This window comes from Symphodus melops, assembly GCF_947650265.1.
Source record: "Symphodus melops genome assembly, chromosome: 21".
NCBI lineage: Eukaryota > Metazoa > Chordata > Actinopteri > Labriformes > Labridae > Symphodus > Symphodus melops.
In genome coordinates, this window is record NC_136711.1 from 15705997 (window position 1) to 15728073 (window position 22077).

Genomic DNA, 22077 nt, shown 5'->3' on the forward strand with positions numbered 1-22077 from the left:
ACGGTTCTTAAGCCAAGTGAGCAGCAGCTATGTTCCAGACGAGGTGTCTCCATCATGCCTGCTCGCCTGCACACACATGCCACGAGCCTGTTAGAAACCAGGAGCAAAAAACAACAACACAGCTTCTATTTCTGTAAAGCGTAAAGAGATGATGAAGCTTTCTATAAACAGACTCATACATGATGCCCATGTTTCTCACGATCTGTCTCTAAGTGATATCTGCTTCAATGAAATACAATAGAAGGTAAAAGTTAGTTAGTTTCCCTTAAAATTTATTAACTTAGACATTTTTTTAACAAAGAAGACAGACATTGTTGTTGTTATCATTGGTGTGCTGTCCTAACAGCGATTAATTCTCAACTATGAGTCCCAAGAGGTGGCAGAACGAGGGCAGATGGAGGCCGGGAATGTTGGGTTGATGTGACAGAGAAAGATCCCTGGGTTGTGTTGGTCACTTGTTGCTGGGCTGGGCTGCGATGTAAAGAGCCACAAGGCAGTACAGAGCGCCTCCTACAGTGAGAGCCATGGTGGTGCGGTACAGTAACCTGTCTGGAACGCCGCGCTTCAGATGAATGGGGATGCCGTCTGATGTCTGAGAGAGGACGAAAAAGGGAATGGGAATTCGGGGGAAGGTTGTAGCAAGAAAACAGGAGGAAAAAATACAGTATTAATAATAATGGAACAGAGTACACAGTTATATCGTTTGGGGAAATGATGGCTACATTAGATATGTTAGCTGAACAGCTAACAACGAGAACAGCCTCTGCACATAGACATAACCGCTAGGCCTATAAAGATTCATTTTAAGAAAGATAGACCTTGATATTTTAAGTTATCATTTTTTGTGTACTACAATTAATTTTCAAACATCTTGTGACTTTTTGAATTTTCCATCATAACAACTGAAATTAGAAGTTGTTTTTAACAAACTTTCTAAATACAAAAAACTGTCTCTGAAAAAATTAATTAGAGAGGCACAATTCTTCATTCAGTTCTGAGAGCATGTTTTCCCCCTGTGTGTTATTGACTATTGAAGGTTAGAGTGGCTTAATGTCACTCTTAATTCCCTTTGTGTGATGAATATTGAAATGGTGGAAGAAGAAGGTAGGGCAGGAGGCAATTAAAAAAAACAGAGCAAAAATAAATATCAGTCATGAACTAAAACTAATCACCCACGCAGGTGTTTTACTATTATTCTGAGGATTTTTATGGAACAGTCCAACTTTTGAATCACTGCGGAAACTTTTACTGTTGAGACTAACGTGCTCTTTGTTCCCCATTACCTGGAATAGCCTCTGGAAGTCAGGAACCTTGTTTGCTCCCAGGTACTCCACCGTGGCTCCAGCCTCTGACACCACCTTGGTGGGTGTGGCAAAGATCATGGTCGGGGCCTCTGCTGGTACACCCGGCCTCAGCCCCTGCTCAAAAACATCCAAATGGTCACAATTTGCTAAATTCATTAAAGTTTTCAATAATACATGCATGAAATATATGAATATACAACATATCTGTCGGGTCCCCGAAATGTTCAGATTTATTTAACGGTTATAAATGTAACGCACATTAAAGGTAACGATTGATTTACGATGGCCAAGAACAAGATTGTTTTGTTGAGTCATTTCTGCAGAATGACACAATGTGAAGCTTTCTTGGTGAAATATTGAAATCGAGGGGGCTGAAACGTTTTTCCAAATTAAGACGTTTGGTGATGTCCCAAAAAAAAAAGTTGGCTGAGAGAAATATTAGAAACTGTAACTCAAACAACTAGAAATGAGCCCAGAGCATGTTTGAGATACTGACTGCTGAGCCAGTGCACCTGTTACCACCGTTTATGAATTGGCAACATTTTCATTGCATTAGTATTCTGGACCCTGAGCGTACTGTGAACAGATTATGGGTTGTTTTTGTTAATCTGTGTCTGATCCTCGGCTCGCATCATTCGGAGCGTCTCAAACAAAAAATCGACAATCCTAGCAAGACAACCCAAGGCGCTCCCACTGCTTTGTGGTTGAAACATCAAAGTATATGAAATTGATACTGAGGATCACTCTACAAAGCAGCTTCTGCCATCAGTGTATAAATGTGATGAGAATACGTGGGTGTAACCTGCGGTGTAAAAAGTGCTTTGAGTAGTCTGAAGAGTATAAATACATTTATATTAAAAAAATTTAAAATTAAAAAAAACATATCCGTCAGTGGGCAAAAACTCCAAATACCAGATGAGGACTAGAAAAGCACCAATCTATTTAATTAGGTTGTTTTTTGTTTTTTTAACTTTACATAAGGTGACATTATTTTTTTTGTCCATAATCATCAACATCAAAAACTTATTTATTTCAAGTGAAACAGATTTCTGTGAACTTTTAGTGTGCTCTGTGCAGATTCAAGGCTGCAGCAAAAACACCGTAGAATCATACGAGTTATTCATCCAGATGATGATGGTCCTTCATAAAAAGCACTTTCAAGAACCAGATGCACATTATACACCATATTAACATCGGCTCATTTGTGTCTTCACTTGTTTGTTTTTCCTCTCAACCCTTTTTAAAAGCTGAGATCTGGCTTCTCCTTCTTTTGTCATTATTCCCCCCCCCCCCCCCCCCCCCGAATACTCTGAATACAAGAATTCATAACGTATGCAAGAAATGAGAATGATGTTTACACTTTACACATTTCACACTGTCAGTAAATAAACCTAAAAGGTACATTGTGGTGTTAATGAAGCGTTTCTATGTGATATTCTCTCACTTTGAAAAAGCCTCACACCCACCCTGAGTTTGAAATTACTGGGAGAGCCGTTACCTTTTTAGAGCGTGTGGAGGAAGATAGAGTGGGAGCAGGGACATTAAATCTGACATATGAAAACACAGAGGCACTGCAGAAGATTATTTTTACCTCCTTTTAAGAGAGCGGCTCGTTGAACGTGTTCACAGAATTATAGCAGAAATAAAGAGGATTCCCTATTTTCTTTCCCCCTTTTTTCCTTGCATGGCGGGGCATCCCATTACACCCCATGCCACACAAAGGTAATCTAAACTTAAAATTATACTTCACCTAAAGGTTTTTAAACTCACATCTGAAGGCAGCATCAGTTTAAGTAGCAGGTGGCAGCTGATGGAGGAGTCCCTGGAGGGGCTAATTAAACATTACCGGCTTCAAAGGTGATTATTTCTGCTGCTCTCTCCACTGTATTTACAGCTACTTCTATAAAAAGAGGCGATGTCAGCAGTTACTATAGTGGAGGTGACATTTTGTAGTATATCTGCATTCGATCTGAGCTGTTGGATTTAGCCATGTCCTTTCCTTTTACATCGTTCTTCTTTTAATGTCAGTGCTTTAAAGGCATGATGAAAACACAGGCCTGTGATCTCAACAATGAAAATGTTGAGGTAACGGTACAGTCACACTGAATTTGTGTATAATTTTGGCTATTTTTTTCAGTATCTACAGTATGTGTGCAGGGAAACCTTATGTGAGTTATATTTTTCATGTGTAGATCCCATTCAGAAGACTTGAACAAAAAAAGTGTGAAATCCACACATTTAAAGGATTTTTTATTTTTTTCAAAGGATGTAAAGTGATTCCAAATGTGTTTTAGAGCCCTTTAAATGGGTTTGAGCATTTTCTTTTTCATATATGGACCATGTACAACAGCAAACATAAAAGTGTTGCCTTTTGAAGTTTTGAACCAGAGTAAGTGAAAAGAGCTAGTTTATCTCTATAGTCTCTCAGCAGGTCAAAATTAAAACATCATTTAAATATAATCCATAACACACATAGCAGATACTTTTCAAAATGGTGCTGTTGACTTGTTCAGTGTAACCTAAACACGAATTCATCACGTAACTCAAAAAAAGGTCAATGGAATAGTAAGATGATTGTTTATCTCAGCATCTCTTCCCCCTGTTTTTCAACTCAAACAGAATAAACGTCACACACATGACCTTATATGCTGCCTTCACTGCACATAATCCTGCTTCCAGTTTAGGTGTGAGGGTTTAATATACATGGCTCTATACACAAGGGTTTATGTACACATATATAATAATTGGCTTGTTGGATAACTGACTACCACAGTGACATAAGGGCAGACTCCTCCCATCACAGGATAACACGGAGGCTGCAGTGTATCAAGCACAGAGGAGTAATAATAAAGGTCACATCTGGCTGATGATACGAGAGGCCATTGAATTTCTAAAATTGGTTGTAAAGCCTCATAAAGGACTTTCTGTGCAACACAAAGAAAATGACCTTTCAGAGAGAAAAAAGAGAAAAAATACATAAAGGTTATTTGATAAGATAGAGATGGAAAGAGGGAATTCCTTTGTCAAAGAAGGGAAAATTAAAAAAGAAAGGACAGTGAGTCTGTTTGAATCCCCAAAGATAAATAAACGTAATTTTACAACAGAGGGAATAAAAACTAAGACAGAAATAATAAAACAATGGGTAAAATAAATGGACTCTTAGAAACCCTAAAGCTATGCGAGAAATCAACATTGTTGGTTAACAACAAACAAACTGAAGGTCATCCCCACCGGTTACCGACTCTGTTTTTCAAAGTCACATCGATCTCCGGTCTCACCTGAGGGCTGTAGGCGGCTGTAGGCGCCGATCCCGTCAGTTTCTGGGTGATACCGCTGAACTTGTAATACATTTTACAGCTGAAGGACGGGGAAAGGTTCCTTCCACAACACAATCCACCCGGTAAAGGGTCTTCTTCCTGCTTCGACCGTCACGGGAAAGTGACGTCACAGTCAGCTGGCTCGACACTGCCCGTTCAAAATGAAAAAAATGTTAAGTAAATTATACTAAAACTACCCCTGAGGTTGTTAAAACGGCGTTGATTGTATAGGTAATAGCTGAATCCCCATAATTGGAAGGAAAACAGCAACTTAGAAGAAACTTATTCTGTGTGTTACTAAGTCTAAATATAATGCAAAATTGTGAGCTGGCCTCAGTAAAAAAAATAATAATAATATGGAAAACTGTGCCATTTTCTCATATTTTAAATAAAATCTCTGACATGTTTACACCATCTTTTTAAAAAGATAATAGCTGAACGTTGAAGACAAAAAAAGTGTTTTTTCTTCCAAAAACATTCACACAAAAAACACTTACGTGCGCTGCATGCATTATTATATGTGTAAGATTAAGTAAGTACATTTTAGCCATGCTAAGAGTGATGAATGTCGATAATCCATCCATGAGTTGGATCCCATGAAATCTAAAACCAACCTTTATGCTCCCCTGAGGTTTGATATCAATGACTTCTGTAATCCCCTGACTTTTCCTGTAATGAGGTCGACGTTGGAGTGGTGTGTGAAATGTCTAAACAATTATTAGATGGATTGCTATTAAGTAGACCTATACGGTTCAGGCATCTGCAGTCCCCAGAGGGTGTGTCTTGATAACCTATGTGTGACCCCTCTGCCAAAAGCACCATCAGCACATCATAAATTACCTTTTTCCTGACCACATTTTAACCTCCATCCCATCATCCTTCTCTGCACTTTTTGATTTATTTTTGTATGCACATTTAGGAATGCTAGTATATTAGGCTACATTATTCCTCTTAAATATCAGCACATAATGGACATTATGAATCATAGATAATGGATGGTGAAAATCTGAAAGTCTTTCAATTAAAACACCAAATTTGAAAGGCTCACTCATTAGCCACTGTTTTTGTAAAAGCAAACTTTTCAATCACATGACGTCCAAGCTAATATTATTCGATAGTCTCACATTATCGACAAGAAACGCCTTGAATCATAGCTAAATTTGAACTTACTTTAGTTTTAGTTTTTTTGAATCAGGGACATTGTACAAAAATAAACTCTCAGAAGAGAAGAGGTGCTTTGACCAGATTTAGCTAACAAGCTAATTTCTTGTCCCTGCTAATGGTTATGCAAGGTATTGAAGGCTAATAGCTGTCAGAACAGGTATGAGTTATCAAATGTTTTGTCTGCCTTTTTTCCTTGAATAAAGTTAGAAATAACTTTTCATTATAACAAGCCACCATCTTTTCAGTTACTGTTTAATAAAGAAGGGGTGAAATGAATGATTATATTTTTTAAGATTCCTTTCATTTATATGACTACTTCTGGAACACAGTATAGCATTTAAACACCAATGTAACTTTCCACTACCAGTGTGACGTCAATGAACAATAGTCAACTGTATGAATATGATGAATAGGCCTACAGTATATATGAATATACTGTGTCCTCAAATACCATAATCAAAAAACAAACAATGGATTGTCTTTATAAGAACCACCCCTCCAGTAGAATGTAATGTATGCTAAGGAGCAGTAAAGCTGCTTTATTTGAGTAATGCTAATTATTCCTTTGATTTGATTAGTGAAACAGTGAATGAGCTCATTAGGAAAATTTGACGCATAAACTTTAAAGCACATTGACTGATGTACCTGGAAGTTTTGAATCCAGAGAACAGAGCAGTTTTAGAGTCAGTTCACTCTTTTAAACGACACTGTGGCACAATGCTCACCTCAGTGTGACACTGATGAGCGCTCTCTAAACCCTTGCCAGCGGACTCAGGTGTTCCACAAACAGAATATTTCGCTCCATTGCCTGCAGCAGGCCTGGAGGTGTAAACAGAATTTCATCTCATCAAGTTTATCAAATGCCAGCTGTCAAAAATGTGGTACCTACTCATCACTTTTCTGGGTTACACTGTCGACAGCAAGTGTGAACACAGACCCCAGATGTTCCAAATGTTTTCATGCGGTGCATTACTATATAGTTTTCATTATCTTATTAACAAGTATGTTTCTAATGACTTTACAAATAAGAGAAGCAAAAATTAACATTTTGCTAAGATGGTTGACCATTGCAGCAGCCCTTCAATGTTTTTGCAGGTTGAAGGTCATAAAAAACCCGAGATCAAGATTCACACTGTAAAATTTACTCTTACAATATCCCATTTTATGGGAGTTCTAGCACGCAATTACATATTCGACGACATTTCACTCTGATTCATTTTAATATAAAAGCACATACATTTATTGGATTAATAACAAGACGATTTCTACGGATTAAAATGTTTTGATTAAAGACTTCAATCAAGCCTGGCCAAAATGTACTCAACTATAAGCTTCATGAGTTAAAAATTTTGGGTTGGTGGTAAAGTATTGTCTGTTTTATCTGTCATTTTTTTGTTGCCTGTTACATTACTTAAAAAGCACATTGATAACATAACAAGACAATCAAGATATGCACATTCTAAAATGCACATGACACTCATACAAGGCTGCATGGTTTATGAGGTAATAAGAAATATAGGCTATAAATGTAAGGACGGAGAGATAATGATCAGACTGAGTAATTGTTTAATTTCCTCTGCAACAGTGGAGAAAGAGCTTGTTCTGTGTGTGTGTGTGTGTGCGTGTGTGTGTGTGTGTGTGTGTGTGTGTGTGTGCGCGCGCGCATAAAGAGGATGGTTGATGGCAACAGGAGGAAGAGGAGAGGAAAGGCAGAGAAAGACTGTTGTGTGGGAGACGTGTGGACTTGTTTGCTTGGATCATGTGTCTCTTCAATAAATCATATAATCTTGGCAAACCTCAGACTGCGCAAACATGTCAGAACCATCATCTGTGACATCCTCAATTTTTTCCAGTCTTGTGTTATTTATTTATTTATTTTTACATTTAAATTTATCCTCCAATTTCCTTTTCACAATTATTCCAGGAAAAAAGGTGCGTGAATGTGACGTATTCATTACAATTCAGCCTCCATTATGATTGACATGATGGAGAATGAGTTTGCTTTGGAGAATCAGAAATATAAAATACCTTACAAATGGTGAGAGCAACACAAACTCCATCTCTTCATTGAATTCTGACAAGACGGCTGTCATGTTTCAGGCTCCGTCTTTCCTGTCATATCAGCCGCCCTTTTATTTATCTGCCACCTTGCATGCCCCGCTGACCTGTCTCCATATTTCATTATCCTTGGCTAAAGCGCCTCCTACACACTTGGCCCTCCACGTGTCCTTTCCCCACTTTGCACTTACATGTTCACTATTTCTCTATATTTCACAGGTTTAACAGAATGCATTTAGGTCACACATCCATCTTGTGCAACTTGGACCATCTGGGTGCAAAGCTTTAGACAAATTGAAAGGCTCATGGTCAGACAAACAAAAACACACAAAGACATGAACACTTGATGCAGAATAGAAAAAGAGGCAGGCATTGTTGTAACCATGGGAATACAATGTAAACAGCAGCCACTGTCCAAACTGGAGTCACTGTGCCTGTGTGTGTTTAATGAATTAGAAGGGTTGTATTTCTGTTCTTTTTATGCACTTGTGCAGAAGGAGGCAGGTGAAGATGTGCTGGCGGCAGTCAATGATTGAAGATCATCAGCACAACAGGCAGGAGGTAGACAGGCCAAACAAAATCAGTTGCAGCTCAGGCAGGAAGCAGGGCTGTTTATAATTATTTCACATAGAATCAGCAGGTGGTTTGATGACCTTCTTCTTGGCGGACATTTCGCAATCAGTGTTCTGAGAAAAAATGTGTTCTCACTGCAGAACCTCTATGGAAAGGCTGCGTTCGTATCTGGCAGAGCGAAGTTTAAGTTCATGGTAACACTGTACAAAACTGTGGTAGATGAATGTAATGGGCAGTGCCAGGAGAACAATCCCACTCACCACACACATCCCCCCGAGCACCCGCCCCCCCATTGTCACTGGGTACACATCCCCGTACCCCACAGTAGTCATGGAGATAATGACCCACCAGGCTGCAGCCGGGATGCTCGCGAAATCCTGGTTCTGTGTTTCTAAGTCCAAGCCGTGCTCAAGCAGCTGCGCCAGGGCGCTGTATATCGCCATGGCAACGCACACAAACACCATCAGCATCACCATTTCCCGATAACAGCGCGTAAGCGTCAGTCCCAGAGTCTGGAGGCCCATGAAGTGCCTGGCCAGCTTCATGAGCCAGAACACACGCATCATCCTCAGCACCCGCAGGAACACCCCTGCAACCCCGAGGCCTGCGCCAGGCATCCCCGCCCGGGCCAGGGCCATGGTGACGTAATAAGGGGTTATTGCAATGATGTCAATGATGTTCAAGGGTCGTCGCAGGAAGTCCCACTTGTTTCTAGCCACCAGGAAACGCAAAAGGCACTCTGCTGTGAACCAGCCGATGCACACGGCCTCCACTATCCTACAGAGGAGAGAAATGAGAGGGACAGACTGTAAACAGGAAATGGCAGAGGGGAGATATGGTTGATATGACAATCCGGGTAAATGACGAAAATGGGAGCAAAGCAGTGGTGCTGTTGTGGAAATAGAATTAACATGTGGTGCAATTTATAGTTGAAAAAAGTACAAGAAAGGACATGCAGTAAGAGAAAAATAGTTTAAAACTGCACAGAGGTAGGGATTAACTCCAAAAATGACATGCTGAAAACAAGCACATGATTACCCCATTCTTAAACACGGCAAAGGCTATTTAGAATGAGGTGGTGCTTGTGTTCAAAAATAGAAGCAATCAGGTCAAGCAAATACAAGAGCCTTAGGACAATCACATCAGCAGAACCAAATCATAGCACGACTGAGAGAACTGCATCATCCACCACCATTTAACTATATTGGAATCCTTTTGACCCTGACTGTAATCCACACTTTCAGTTTATTACCCAACCATTGCAACAGATCCAAAACTATGTCCATCCAGCCTGCTGCCCGAGTGAGCATAACCTCGCCTTATATAGAGAAAAGCAGCTGCAGGCTCCCAAGAGAAGATGAGCTCTGGAAAAAAATAGTTGAAATAAAAGATGCCCTTTTTCACCTTGTGTCCAAAAACTGGAGCCAAAATAATGTCCAAAAGTTGACTTAGAAAGAAAGTGGCTAAACATGGTTCCTGTATGAACTAATATATAATCCCTATACCTTTCTATTTCAACTTATTAGCCACAAGAATATAATGAAACTGGCCATTATCTATTGTGTTTGTCTTTCATGTGTACACTGCATGCTAGCAAATATATTAAATTTTTTCATAAAGAGAAGGGAGCTGTTCAGGAAAGATAATGAGAAGCCTGTTCAAAAAAATAACACTAGTTTTATAGATAATATGGATTGGTTATTGATTTACATTCTTTGCTTTTTTTGGTGTGAGATGAGGGGATTCTAATGTTCAGTGCTGACTGAAACTTGTCATCGTGCTTTCTTGACAGAAGAGAAATCCAATCAGAAAACAAAAGTTCATGTTATTAATGCTTATTGTTAAACAATACAGTATCTTAAAGTGTTGGATCTTTTGAAATAACAAAAACTGTGATTTCATTAACGTTTAAGCGTTAAGTTTATGCGTGATTGTGCTAATGAGCTTGACCGGTTTGTTTTGGACGGATGCATTCTCTTGTGTGCGCGTGCATTTATTATTTATAGTGTGTGATCATGACAGAAACGCTTCCTTGACAAGGTTTGGCTGGCATGAAGCCAACATTGACTTTTGCGCATTACATGTTTAGAGCAAAGTTTCACTTCTAGGATATATTCTGTCAGCTATAGCAGCAATCTAGTCAGGACTTGTCATTATCTAATGTGACAGGTGCTAGAATTACTCCTACCTGTGCTCCTCCACCGTAGTTTTCTTGGCTGTGTCCCAGTCCGGCAGGGTGCTTGCACAAAGCATGATCATAGAAACGATGACAAAGATCACGGATACTGAAGCCAAAAGCTGCGCCAAAAGCGAAGAGTTTGGTTCCTCGAATGCTTTGCGCATCATCTCTAGCCATTTTGCGCGCCCTGTGAGCGCAGTTCGTTGCACCGTCTCCACCGGGCACTGAGGCTCATCCCCTGACACTTCGATGCCCCCCTCAGATACAGAGTCCATGCCAATCTCGGACATCCTGTCGTCCAGTCGTTTTTGACAGCAGGAGTCCAAGTGCGCGCTTTCCAGTCCCCAGTAGAGCATCTCCGAGTAGAAAGACAGCTCACACACTCCGGGAATAAAGCGGAGTTTACCGGAGCGCACATACAGCATGATGAACACGAAAGCCTGCGCGTGACGGTCAAAAAAGAACTCATTGCGGTCCCGGTCGTAGTCATCGCACAGTTCAAGAACCTCTTTCTCGGTTGCGCATGCATGAAGGCGGCTGACGCGCCGGAGAGGGAAATCCCTGATCACCTCACGGGTGAAGGCGTATCGGGTCCCCCCCACGTTGAGCACGCAGATGCTCTTCCCGAACTTCATCTTTTCAATCTGTAACCAAACTTAAAACCCCTCTACTCTGTTCGGTCCCCCGTCCATATCAGGAGTTTGGGGACTTAGAGGAGCCACAGTCTCTCCTTTCCCCGGGGCGTGGTTCACTCTGGATGGAGGTGTCCCTGCGCTAAGGTCCGTGGCTGGTGTAAAACTATCCCCTCTGTCCCTCACTCCTCTTCTTCTCCCTCTGTAGCCTGTAGAAGGCTCTCCACCCCAGTCAAGGGGAGCCAATCCCATCAGTGATGTCACATGCGCGCGCACAGACGCATGTAGAGAGAAACTCAAATAGGAAAACTGTAGTGCCACAATTTTACGCACGTTTATCGCCAAAGTAGCCTTGCCCCAGAAAAGAAGTTTTCACATTCTACATTTGTTTTGTTTTTTAAAGATTTTATGTATTTCCCACAGCATGAGAAAAAGAAAAATCAAATTAATCAATAACAACTTATAAAATCCCTATAAACATCCTACACGTATACTTTATGTACACAGTACGGTTCTGTTTATCCTACATTATCTTAGGAAGAACTTTAAAGTAGACTGATCGTCTAAAAGACAATTTCCTCTTAATTCCCATCTCTATTCATAAATGCAAATTAAATTCTGATAAATTAGGAACGACTTCAAGTAAATCCTAAAACAACGTCTTCAAATAATATGGGAGGATTTTTTCCTATTGTTGCATTCTGAATAAATTATGCTCAAATAGTTCATTCAAATAAACTTGAAGTTCGGTATTTGGGATTATTATTGTTTTTTGCTTTACTCCATGTATTCGGTGTGTGCGTTCGTGTTTGCGCGTGCACGCCCCCCCCCCCCCCCGCCCCCCGCCCCACACACACACACACACACACACCACCACCAGTCAGTGGTTTTTCGGGTTGATCCGACTTCTTTTGGCTGCCGTGAGTTCACTGTGACTGTATTGTAAAGGGAACAGTGAATCCGAGAAGGAGAAGGAGGAGGAGGAGGAGGAGGGGGTTGAATTGCCAAAAAAAAAAAAAAAAAAAAAAAAATCTCCCGATTGGGCTCACATCCGGAGTCTCGACGGTCTTTAATTTATCGCACCTTTTACCTTTTTAACTTACGTTGTTTTTAACGTTTTTTATTAATTTATTCGACTCCTCTTAGTTTATGGTTTACGTTAACACTCCGGGAGGGCAGAAATGGCGGCCAACATGTACCGGGTCGGAGGTATGTATGTCAATGTGGACCTTTTTATATATCAAACAGAAACCCCTCCAGTTGTGCATCTCTGCGGGGTTACAAGGCAGTATTATTGTATGTTTGCATCCTATATGGAGATACGACTGTGCTACACCAACAGGGCTGCATGAAGTTTGAGCTGAAAGGTGATAATTTGTAAATATTTAGGGGATTCAAAATGGGTCAGGCCTCGCGTCTGTCGTGGCCACAGCAGCAGCAGCAGCAGCTAGCCTCCAGCTCGCTAATCAGCTAGCTCACAATGTAAACATTTTTTTGTCATCCTCCTCACTTTTCTTTGTCCTTTATTTACGTGTAATAAGACCTGAGATGTGGAAAACTGTCACGCTGGGGGACTTCTCGACTTGACTTGTGTTTTTAAGGGGGAGCTAAAACGTTACCACGGGAAGTCTGAAGCTGCCTTTTGTATTTGGCTCTTCTGGCATGCAGCCATTAGTCCTTATTTAGCTAACGTTAGCAGCAGCACTAGCCTCACTGATTAGCATTATTGCAGCTGTAGCACCCGACTCACTGAATCGGATCAATACATTTATCAGTGTCGGTAACTTTAGCTGCAGGGTACTGGCGTCCTGTTCATCTACACGTTCACCTCAAATGTTATTAATAAGCGGATTGGCTCCTCTGGTTTGCTAAATTGTGAGCAGTCTGCTTGAATTCACATCAAATAATAGTCTGTATTCATGGCGTCGTTGCGTCAGGTTGGATTAGCACCTCTATTAACACATACTGTAAAATTACAGCGAGACTTTTAATAATATCATTCTGCATACATTTTTGAGCAGTCTTAGTTATAATCAATAAGCATCTTTTATACAGGTGATATTGTTGCCACTGCTATCATTGTAGCATCAGTTTTTTTTTTTTTTTTTTTACTGTGTTTCAGTTTGTTGTACATGTGGTCACCTCACCTGTATGGCACATTTTTATTAAAGATAGTTACAATAAACAATAAATAACCGGCTATATGACTAAGAGTAATCAGATAACAAATTAAACCTGTGCAATTAAAAATAGACTCAAACTTACATGAAGAAATGTATATATGTGTGATTTAATTGAGACCTCTAAACAATTAAGGAAGCTCAGAAGCAAAGTGCTGACCTTCATTCAGCAATGAAACGAAAAGCATTTGAACTGGCATGATGTTGTCCATACACACTGTGTGTGTGTTCTGCCCATGCCGGGTTGAATCAGGCTGGATTGGATTCTGTGTCCTCAGACTAGCCAAAGTCACATTTCTGCATATTTTGTTAATTTGCGGTGGAAAACAGAAAAGGAAACGTCCACGACGTCCTATTTATTGAACTTACACAATCAGAACTGTAGGGTTCATCTGTCACAGTCTTTTGAATAAATCAGTACACAGAGGTTTGCCTTGCCTTGGACTCTGATAATATGTCATGCTTATTTATTACTATTACCTGCTTGAAATAGTCTTCAGTTCTGTTTTTAACTTGGTCCTTAATGTCTCAATTGCTGATTGTTTTGACTTTGATGACAGATATAAATGCGTCTCATTTTACCTTTACTTAAGCAATAAGCCGTTTTCTCTTTGTTTACTCACGTTTTGGTGAGTCGGAAATAGGATGGCGTTTGCAATGTTCAAATCCATGTGCAATCTACCGTTTCAGTTGCACTTGTACACCCAAAACAACTGATCTGCCAAAAACGCAACATTTTTAAGAGATTAAAAATGTTGTTGTTGGGTCTCTGAGGGGGGCTCTTAATGTAGATGGTTGTTTTAAAAAAAAAAAAAAAAGCGAGTGGGATTTGTCTCGCATAAATTCACCAACTAACATGATGCATGATGAGTGAAAGGCTTGAAGAGGTAACAATGCGTTAATGAAATTGATCTTCATACGACAAGTGTTGCTGGAGCGATTTGTTTATTGGGAATGGAAACCGAAAACAAAAAGTTCCACTCCGCAATGTTTCCAGGATATAAACAAATTAGGATAGAAAAAGAGTTGTGTCACCCCGCTCTGTTTTCACAAGAAATATTTGTGCTGACACTAAATACTTACGCAGGCTCTTTTCTAGATAAGAAAACGGATCATCAATCATTGAGAGACTTTATGCAGAATCTGACCAATAAACTGTCATTTATGTCGTTGGTGTCCAAATGTTGTCGACTCCCTTTTCTGAAAGATTATTATCAGGGTTAAAGTATAAGTATCGAGCACTCTTCTCCTCAGTTTTTAAAATCCTAAATTATTCCACTTCTTAAAAAATAAGTACGGATTTGCACGAAAAGCATTGATTCAAAAATGTCTGAACGGATACGCTTTGCAAAAATAATTCCGACCTGTTCAGTCGCTAACACCGTTTGTTGTTTTTTTGTTTTGACATTACTTACGTCGCTGGCACCAGCAGGATTAAAAGCTGTGTTTAAAAAGTCTTTTGATGAAGTGGGAATGTTATCATAGTCGAGGCGTGGACAATCAATCTTGTGTTATTATAAAACAGTTTGCCAATAAATAGATGGTTGTAAAGCACAGGGACAAAAACCAAGAGGTTGAAGAAAGAACGAGGCTTCTGCACACTTGTTATACTTATCGTGACAACTGAGCAGCAGAGCACAGCTCACAGCAGAGACAGTTAGCACTTGTGTCCATAATTATACCAGTAATATGGTTTTGAAGAAGAAGCTCCTCTTATCATACAATGAATATATTTTTCTCTCTCTCTCTCTCTCTCTCCAAATAATGCAGCACAGTTCAACACCAGTTATGAGCATGTTGTTAAATCAGTATGTTTCTGACAATGTTAATCAGAACTGTACAGTGTCCTCTTCTGTTTGACTGAGCTGTTGTATTCTGTGTTATTATTTGTGATCCTAATAACCTTCATCACTTGTGAAGTCATCCTCGCCTGTGTTGTCTCAGTGATCTGATATACTGAATGTTTTCTCTTGCAGATTATGTATTTTTTGAGAACTCCTCCAGTAACCCTTACCTGATCCGCCGGATAGAAGAACTCAACAAGGTTCGGAGCTGTTTGTGTCATATTGTGTGTGTGTGTTTGTTTCTGCTGTTTTAATGCCTTGGGTCAAATAGCTAGGATTCTTGTCTGTTCCGCTCCCCTCCCCCTCTTTGTAGTGATGTTTGTGACTTCACGTGTTGGTTGATTAAACCTGATAGGTTTTCCCTTGTCTCTTCCTAACTGCCGTTTGTATCACAGGACACACCTGTAGGTGTGTGTGTGTGTGTGTGTGTGTGTGTGTGCCTGCCTGCCTGTGTGGGTGTGGGAGGGATACATTATCGTAATGAACTCTCAGGAGCTCAGATAATTTAGGACTGAACGATTAGTCAGTGCCAGCTCTGAAAAAAAAAAAAAAAACCTGCTCAGATGTTTTTCTGTCAATATTTGAACAGTTGTGGAGTAGCAGGTTTTAAGTCATTTCCTAAGTGTTTCAGTTAACGACAGACTAAAGCAAACATGTTTAATACAGGGAGAGCATCTTTAAAATGCCTTTCAGTGACGCTCTCACTGACTTCTTTTTACTCTGATACATGCACGTTATTATCAGATGTTGTGTGTGGGGAAATGTCCGATCAGGTCGATCCCAGCCTGTTTGCACATTAAAAAGTTATGCTTGGAGATATTGGGACTCTAATAAGGGGTAGAGGGAGTGGATAAATAACAGGACGTCCCCGCTGCATGATGTATGAAGAGGCTGAGGGTCTGTCCTCTTTCACTTTACAAGTGGTTTTTAAAACAAATCAGATCTCCCGTCAGACATTATTTTAGTAGTGTCCCAGATATGATCTCTGTTTGAACTGGAAGACTTTTCATTACAAAGCACACACAGGTTCATGTACAATGGGAGCGTGTGTGCCAGGGAAATGTGGAAACTGATTATCTGCAGCAGTCCTTTTGGTTGCAGAAAAATACCGCAAACGCAGCAGCAATGAAGAAAACTTGAGACCTGAGATTTCCTTGTTTGGACCATGAACTGTAGTGTATTATAACATGTGTATTATAAGATGTACAACTCACCTCAGCCTTCCATTGTACAAAGATGATGCCAAAATCCCCCCATGAGGAACGCTGACATGTTTGCGTATTTGGAGCCAGAGTCTGCTTTCGCTAACAAAACATTGAACTTAATAAATCGCCAACGATACCGCGGGTCAGTAAAGTTCACAGCAGAACAGATAGAGAGAGAGAGAGAGAGAGAGAGAGTTCAATGACTCTTGTGATTTATACTCCAGTCAACACACTGCACGACATTAGCCTCATTTGTAAACAGACAATATGAACCATGACACCGTGTTAATGACTCAGTGTATTGTGATATAGTGTACTGTGCAAGTTGGGCAAATTCATAAAAAATAAAAAAAACTTTCTAGAGATGCAACACAATCTACCGAGACAAGAACCTGAGTGTCTACAATATAATATTTTTAAGGTCTGGTTTTTATGCTTCAACAGGGTATGGGTGAGTTTGTTGTAAGAGAAAATATGACGTTGGTTGTCTGTAGTTATTCGATGCAGCTTCTCTACGTTTTCTCTGGAAAAGCAGCAGACGTTGGTAGAAGCTATGAAATACTTAATAACACCCCCCCCCCCCCCCCCCCCCCCATCATCCTTTCACTCTCTGTGAGTCATGACATTTAATAATAATAATAATACAGGCTCAGTCTTTAATTCTGTCAGTCTAACTACACTGTGAGACGATCCATCAGTCATCTGATAAAAAGGCGCCGTTGTCGACTCGGTCATCCCGTCGTAGTAACATCACCTGACAATCACACACAGGACCGAGGTCTCTCGGGACATTTAGAGGCTTGCACGGGGATTCATCGCCGGCTCTTTCACTTAACCTGGGTCCTCTCTCTGTTTCAGACGGCCAGCGGCAATGTGGAGGCCAAGGTGGTGTGTTTCTACAGAAGGCGAGACATTTCCCACAGCCTCATCCAGCTCGCAGACAAGCATGCAAGTGAGTAGTGGCTCCTATCACGCACGTTCAGAGTCAGAAGTGCATTGCGTCTCATGGGCATGAATGAAATGGGGCTTCCGCACTTGTACTAAACTTCCTGAAATATCCACAGTGAGCTGCATGTGTGAACACCAGCAGCTGAATTTCAGCTGAGTTCACTCTAAATGCCCCACAGTCACATTTTCTTGTGAAGAACAGAATTGGTTTCTATCCTGCAGCCTCATCTTTATATTGTGTTTTCTCTCCTCTCGCTCTTTTGTTGATATTCTGAATGCGCCCAACAACTTATGGTGCGTCTCCTTCAGCAGCCTGACTTACAGTAACGTTTAGGCTGGGGCTATTCTAGCGCGCAAACTATCCTGTGTGTTATTTCCTGGTGTTAGCTAACATAAAGAAAGCATGTAGGCGGTCATTTTGCTCTCAGACTTGTTGCCAACTCGCCACCAGAACGTAGTTAACTCGGGTGTGAGGTCATTCCGGGGTCAATGGGAGGCACCAATGACATTCCTATGAAGGCAAACGTCGTCATTATTGTGCCGGACTCGTGTTTTTGCTTTGTCCACCTCTTCACTTCTTTTTACGCCACAGATTGCTTCCTGAGATAGCCCCGCCCCCCCTCCCCTTTTAAATTAAAATAAAATAATTTCTGTAGAAGACAAAAGTTGCTTCATGTCTGTACAACAGTGGCGTAAACCTATTGAAGAGCATAAATAATTATTAAGAGCTTTTCTTGTTGGCTGGCTGAATCCATGTGACTACAGCTTGAGTTTGGCCTTTTTTAGGGAGGAGTTAAAGTGCACTGTCATGTCATGAAGGGATTTAAACCTGATGACACCAAACAAATGTGTCCAACACTGAAAACAGAAAGCAGCACAACACCTGTTCTGTTGCTCTTTGCTTGTTTTCATAATCTTTGTAGAACTCTCCGGCGGATCCTTCTATTCGTCATTCTTCCAGCCGAACGAAACCATTTGTGTTATCACGTTTGTTCATCACTCATCCGGACTGCTCGTATTTACACATCACATCTCACAGAGTGAGTCTGTGTGAGGAGAAGAAGGAAGCAGAGGAAAGTTTTGTGATCACAGCAGCACCTGTTCGGTGTGGGAGGCCTTTCTTTTTTTTTTTTAAATCATTTCCAGTGATGCTTCACTTTGTCCGTTAGTCACATTTAAACGCAGAAGGAAAGGTCTTTGCTCTCTGGAAAAAGTAATCTCACTTCAACACCTTTCAGGAGCGTGATGGAGATGAGGAGTCGGCAGCAGTCGTAGATGCAGTAAATCTGCTTTTATAAAGTTTATGTGGCTGAAGCTCGGGATGACAGGACTGTAGTGTTTGTGTAAATACTACCCTCTCTGTGTTGAGAGACTGTTTGTGGAAAACCAGTTCTGCCGATTTGGCCCGCCTCTGTAAACATACAGCGACCTTCACCACATAAACAAAAACCCGACCGTATGCAGGAACATATGCATTGACTGAAGCCCCGTGCCGAATCCACAGAGCTTTTTGGAGTCAGTCGTCCACCAGCTGGTCAGCAGAAGACAAAGAGACAACAATTAAAAAAAAAAAACAGCACATTATCACTGTCTCAAACAATGGCAGGGAGAAAACAAAAGGACAGCCAAGAAATCTCAATCACTGTAACAAAGAAAGTGAGTGGAAAGTATGTAGAAGTCAAAGCTGAAATATCAGTTCTTATTACCAAACGACTTTATTGGTCACTCACAAAACGTATGGACGGACGTGTTGCCTGGTTCTGATTTCAGAAGAAGTCAACACCAGTTTTAGCCTCTGATCTTTCTGAGCGGGTTTTGCTGGTGACTTGATATATTTTTCTGACAGAGAGAAGTCCAGTTTCATACATTCACAGTATCACCTCTCCTTTGACAACTTAGTCCCCGTTTACACGGAGACGCTGTGACAGTAAAACGAAACAGTTGAGTATCGGATTGGCCTTTCGTTCACACGGCGTCGGTGTTTCACGGGGGTGAAAACGCAAGCTTTTGAATTCGACCTCCAGAGTGGAGCGAAACGAATACGGGGGGGCGTATCGCAGCCATGTGAACGAAACGGAGCGGACTCTCTGGCTGCGATGACCTCACCACACCTCCCCCACACCTACACAGTAGTCGAGAACAAACATAAACAACAATGGCGGCGGATTCGCTTGTGCTATGTGCTTCAGCAGCTATTCGCGTTGTATAAACACAACCTTGATATGATACATCGTGTATGTCGCCGCCGAAAGAACATCGACCACTTGCTGCAAATTGTTCGACCTTTACCCAAGCACAGGGCGACCATACGCAGCGTTTAGGTAAGACTTGGGAGAACTAGCCGCTAAAGAGGATGTTGTGGAGGAAGTGGTTGTACTGGTGAGCGTCGCGTGTGTCGCGCTGTAAAGTTCCACTGCCCACTACTGGCCCGGGCGTGAGAACTACATCGTTTTCACTCAGGCAAGACTGCCGTGTAGACGGTCTGTACTTCGAATCCGGAGTGGGGTCGCTTCGATGCGTTTCTGTCACAGCGTCTCCGTGTAAACGGGGCCTTTAAAAGAAGTACTTCAGGTCTGCTGGGCTTCTGAAGAACTTCCTGATTTCTTGTTGACCATGAGAGGGGGGGTGGGGGGGACAGTGAATCACCTGCAGTGCTTTTCCACTCTCAGTTTGATATTTTTCAACCTGAAGCCTCCAAAATAATTTGAGACAAGGAAGTGGTTTAAAGTGGGGGCTTTTAAAGGGTCTATCTAAGACCAGCAAGGCTGACTAAAAACTGACACCTCTCACCTTTTTAGAGAGCGTCTCATACGGGCAGTTGTTATTCTGGTGCCATCATTGCATCCCTTTTCTTCCATTCCTCCCTCGCTACATTTGAAAGTGTGCCCTTCATCATGCCTCGATAAAGTCCGAAAGATGTTTGCATCGTGCCGTGAAGACGTTTGAGTTTCTCTAACCACAGGGACGAAGATGAGGTCGACTTCCTGTACTCGCCCTCAGTGGTTGTGCTGGTGGGAAACTTTCAGTATGAACCAGCAGCAGCAGAATAAAGAGAGGGAGGAGAAAAAAAAAAGCCTTAAATTAGCACCAGCTTTCTCTCTCTGCTCAACAAACATCGTCTGCTTTGTTCTGCACATTATGCAGGGTTTCACTTAACTCGTTGTAAATGTGTCTGGAGTTGGTCTTTTGTTCGCTCTTGGACCTGAAAAAAGGGAGGAAAGTATCCGAAAGAGGGAAATAGTATAAAGCAGCTTTATTATGTGCACAAAGATCACACCAGCCGTAGATTCACACATCACCTTTTATTTCAGATGGGGCGGGGGGGGGGTCCTGAATATTTCCTGCTGTGTTTACACATCGCATCCCCCCAACATGTTGTGGAAATGTTACTGTGGGTCTGAATGGAAAAGTATCTGGGGAAAGTTTACGTTTGAAAGTTTGCATTTGGGAAAGGGGCTTTTGTTTTGACAGTCAGACAGCATTCTGATTCGACTGGGCTTCACTCTGTCATTCACATGTACATAGCAGAAATGGAGGGAGGGAGGGGGGGGGGGGTGCATCTAAAAGGAGAGATTCAAACCACGGCTCTCGTCCTCACACCTCCACACAGCTGGCCTGTGATGGCGTGAAGTGGGTGCGCGAGTGTCAGGTTTGGATAATAACAGAAAGCCGTGGGAGGAGGGGGTTCCCGAAGCGATCTGAACATGGAGTCATTCTGAAGAAGCCCACCGGCAGCGTTGAGCTTGTTGTGGAAACCTGAAGGTCCGGAGAATTTCTAGCAGGGCCGTGAAAGCTGTACTCGTGCCAGTGTTGGCTCCTCAGAACAACTCGGGTTAAAATAAGAAGATGCAAATGGCAGACGATCTTCATCTATCAAAGTGGATGCTTGCAAAGTGCAACACTTTATTATATATATAAAATATCTATCTGCTGTATAGCTGTAGTTGCTGACTCAGCACCAGCTAATCCAGTATTTATGGATGAATGTGCTTTCCTCCTGATTATATTTCTAGTAATAATGTTGAGCATAACGGCCTAATATAAAAGATGGACGGAGTAGTTAGTCATTGCAAAGCCCTCGGGGCATTTTTCTCCTCTATTGTTTTATATCATCACAGAGCACAGTTAGTAACTAAATGGTCAGAGGCTTCTGATTGGCTGTTTGTCGTGAATTTATTTAATTTAATCATCAGGAGTAAACCAGCTTTTCTTCTGTCATCGAATTGCCTCACCAAGTGGATTCTATCATAGACGTAATACACGTAGACGCCTCATAGACTGACGCCGTTTATTGGAGCTGACATGTCAGCGCGGCCGCCATCTTGGATGGGTCTCCAATGCGCCCACTCTGCATTCATTTCTATTTCACATAACTTGGATTTTCACATAATTGGTAAAATAACCAAAATAATTTTTCTACGTGAAAAGTAATCCCTCGTGACCTGTTATCAGTAGCGCACTTGGGTATTGTAACCGTAAACTGCACAAAACACCGGCATAGTGACTCGCTCTCCATTGATTCCTTTCGACTCTGGTGTTAGAGTAGAGTGAGGGGACCTATCCAATATGGCGGCGACGTTTCATGTCGAGGTATGTTATGTCGAAGGATTGTATTTTACCGTGATCGTCTCTGTCAGACGGTGTCCTGACGTGGTTTTCTCCTGTGTTTGTCT

The 22077-nt window shown here is 41.4% G+C and overlaps 3 protein-coding genes across 5 annotated transcripts in view; 1 reads left to right on the forward strand and 2 right to left on the reverse strand.

Annotated features, from left to right (window-relative positions):
* Positions 1–255: 255 nt before the first annotated feature.
* On the reverse strand, positions 256–4748 carry cox7a2l (cytochrome c oxidase subunit 7A2 like). Its single transcript, XM_079334146.1, has 3 exons — positions 4583–4748; positions 1284–1418; positions 256–592 (listed from the first exon to the last, which is right to left on the reverse strand). The coding sequence occupies exons 1-3, from the start codon at positions 4652–4654 to the stop codon at positions 452–454; spliced, it is 348 nt and encodes a 115-aa protein (XP_079190272.1). The 5' UTR covers positions 4655–4748; the 3' UTR covers positions 256–451.
* A 2392-nt stretch (positions 4749–7140) lies between these two features.
* kcng3 (potassium voltage-gated channel, subfamily G, member 3) lies at positions 7141–11457 on the reverse strand. Its single transcript, XM_079334144.1, has 2 exons — positions 10605–11457; positions 7141–9193 (listed from the first exon to the last, which is right to left on the reverse strand). Exons 1-2 carry the CDS (start codon positions 11228–11230, stop codon positions 8548–8550), a joined length of 1272 nt encoding a protein of 423 aa, XP_079190270.1. The 5' UTR covers positions 11231–11457; the 3' UTR covers positions 7141–8547.
* Positions 11458–12107: 650 nt separating this feature from the next.
* The window catches only part of mta3 (metastasis associated 1 family, member 3), a 28558-nt gene continuing 18588 nt past the window's right edge, over positions 12108–22077 (forward strand). For all 3 annotated transcript variants that reach the window (XM_079334313.1, XM_079334314.1, XM_079334315.1), the window contains exons 1-3: positions 12108–12436; positions 15384–15451; positions 17315–17408. In XM_079334313.1, coding sequence (XP_079190439.1) covers positions 12409–12436; positions 15384–15451; positions 17315–17408 — 190 coding nt within the window. In that variant the 5' untranslated portion in view covers positions 12108–12408. The remainder of the gene's footprint in view (positions 12437–15383; positions 15452–17314; positions 17409–22077) is intronic.

Excerpts from the sequence above, each read along its gene's own strand:
- kcng3 (XM_079334144.1), bottom strand. The coding sequence starts at position 11,230 with ATGAAGTTCGGGAAGAGCATCTGCGTGCTCAACGTGGGGGGGACCCGA. Across the intron at positions 9,194-10,604 it reads ACTACGGTGGAGGAGCACAG|GATAGTGGAGGCCGTGTGCA; the intron begins GTAGGAGTAATT and ends TCTCCTCTGTAG.
- cox7a2l (XM_079334146.1), bottom strand. The coding sequence starts at position 4,654 with ATGTATTACAAGTTCAGCGGTATCACCCAGAAACTGACGGGATCGGCG. Across the intron at positions 1,419-4,582 it reads CAGCCGCCTACAGCCCTCAG|GGGCTGAGGCCGGGTGTACC; the intron begins GTGAGACCGGAG and ends GTTTTTGAGCAG. Across the intron at positions 593-1,283 it reads ACTTCCAGAGGCTATTCCAG|ACATCAGACGGCATCCCCAT; the intron begins GTAATGGGGAAC and ends GTCCTCTCTCAG.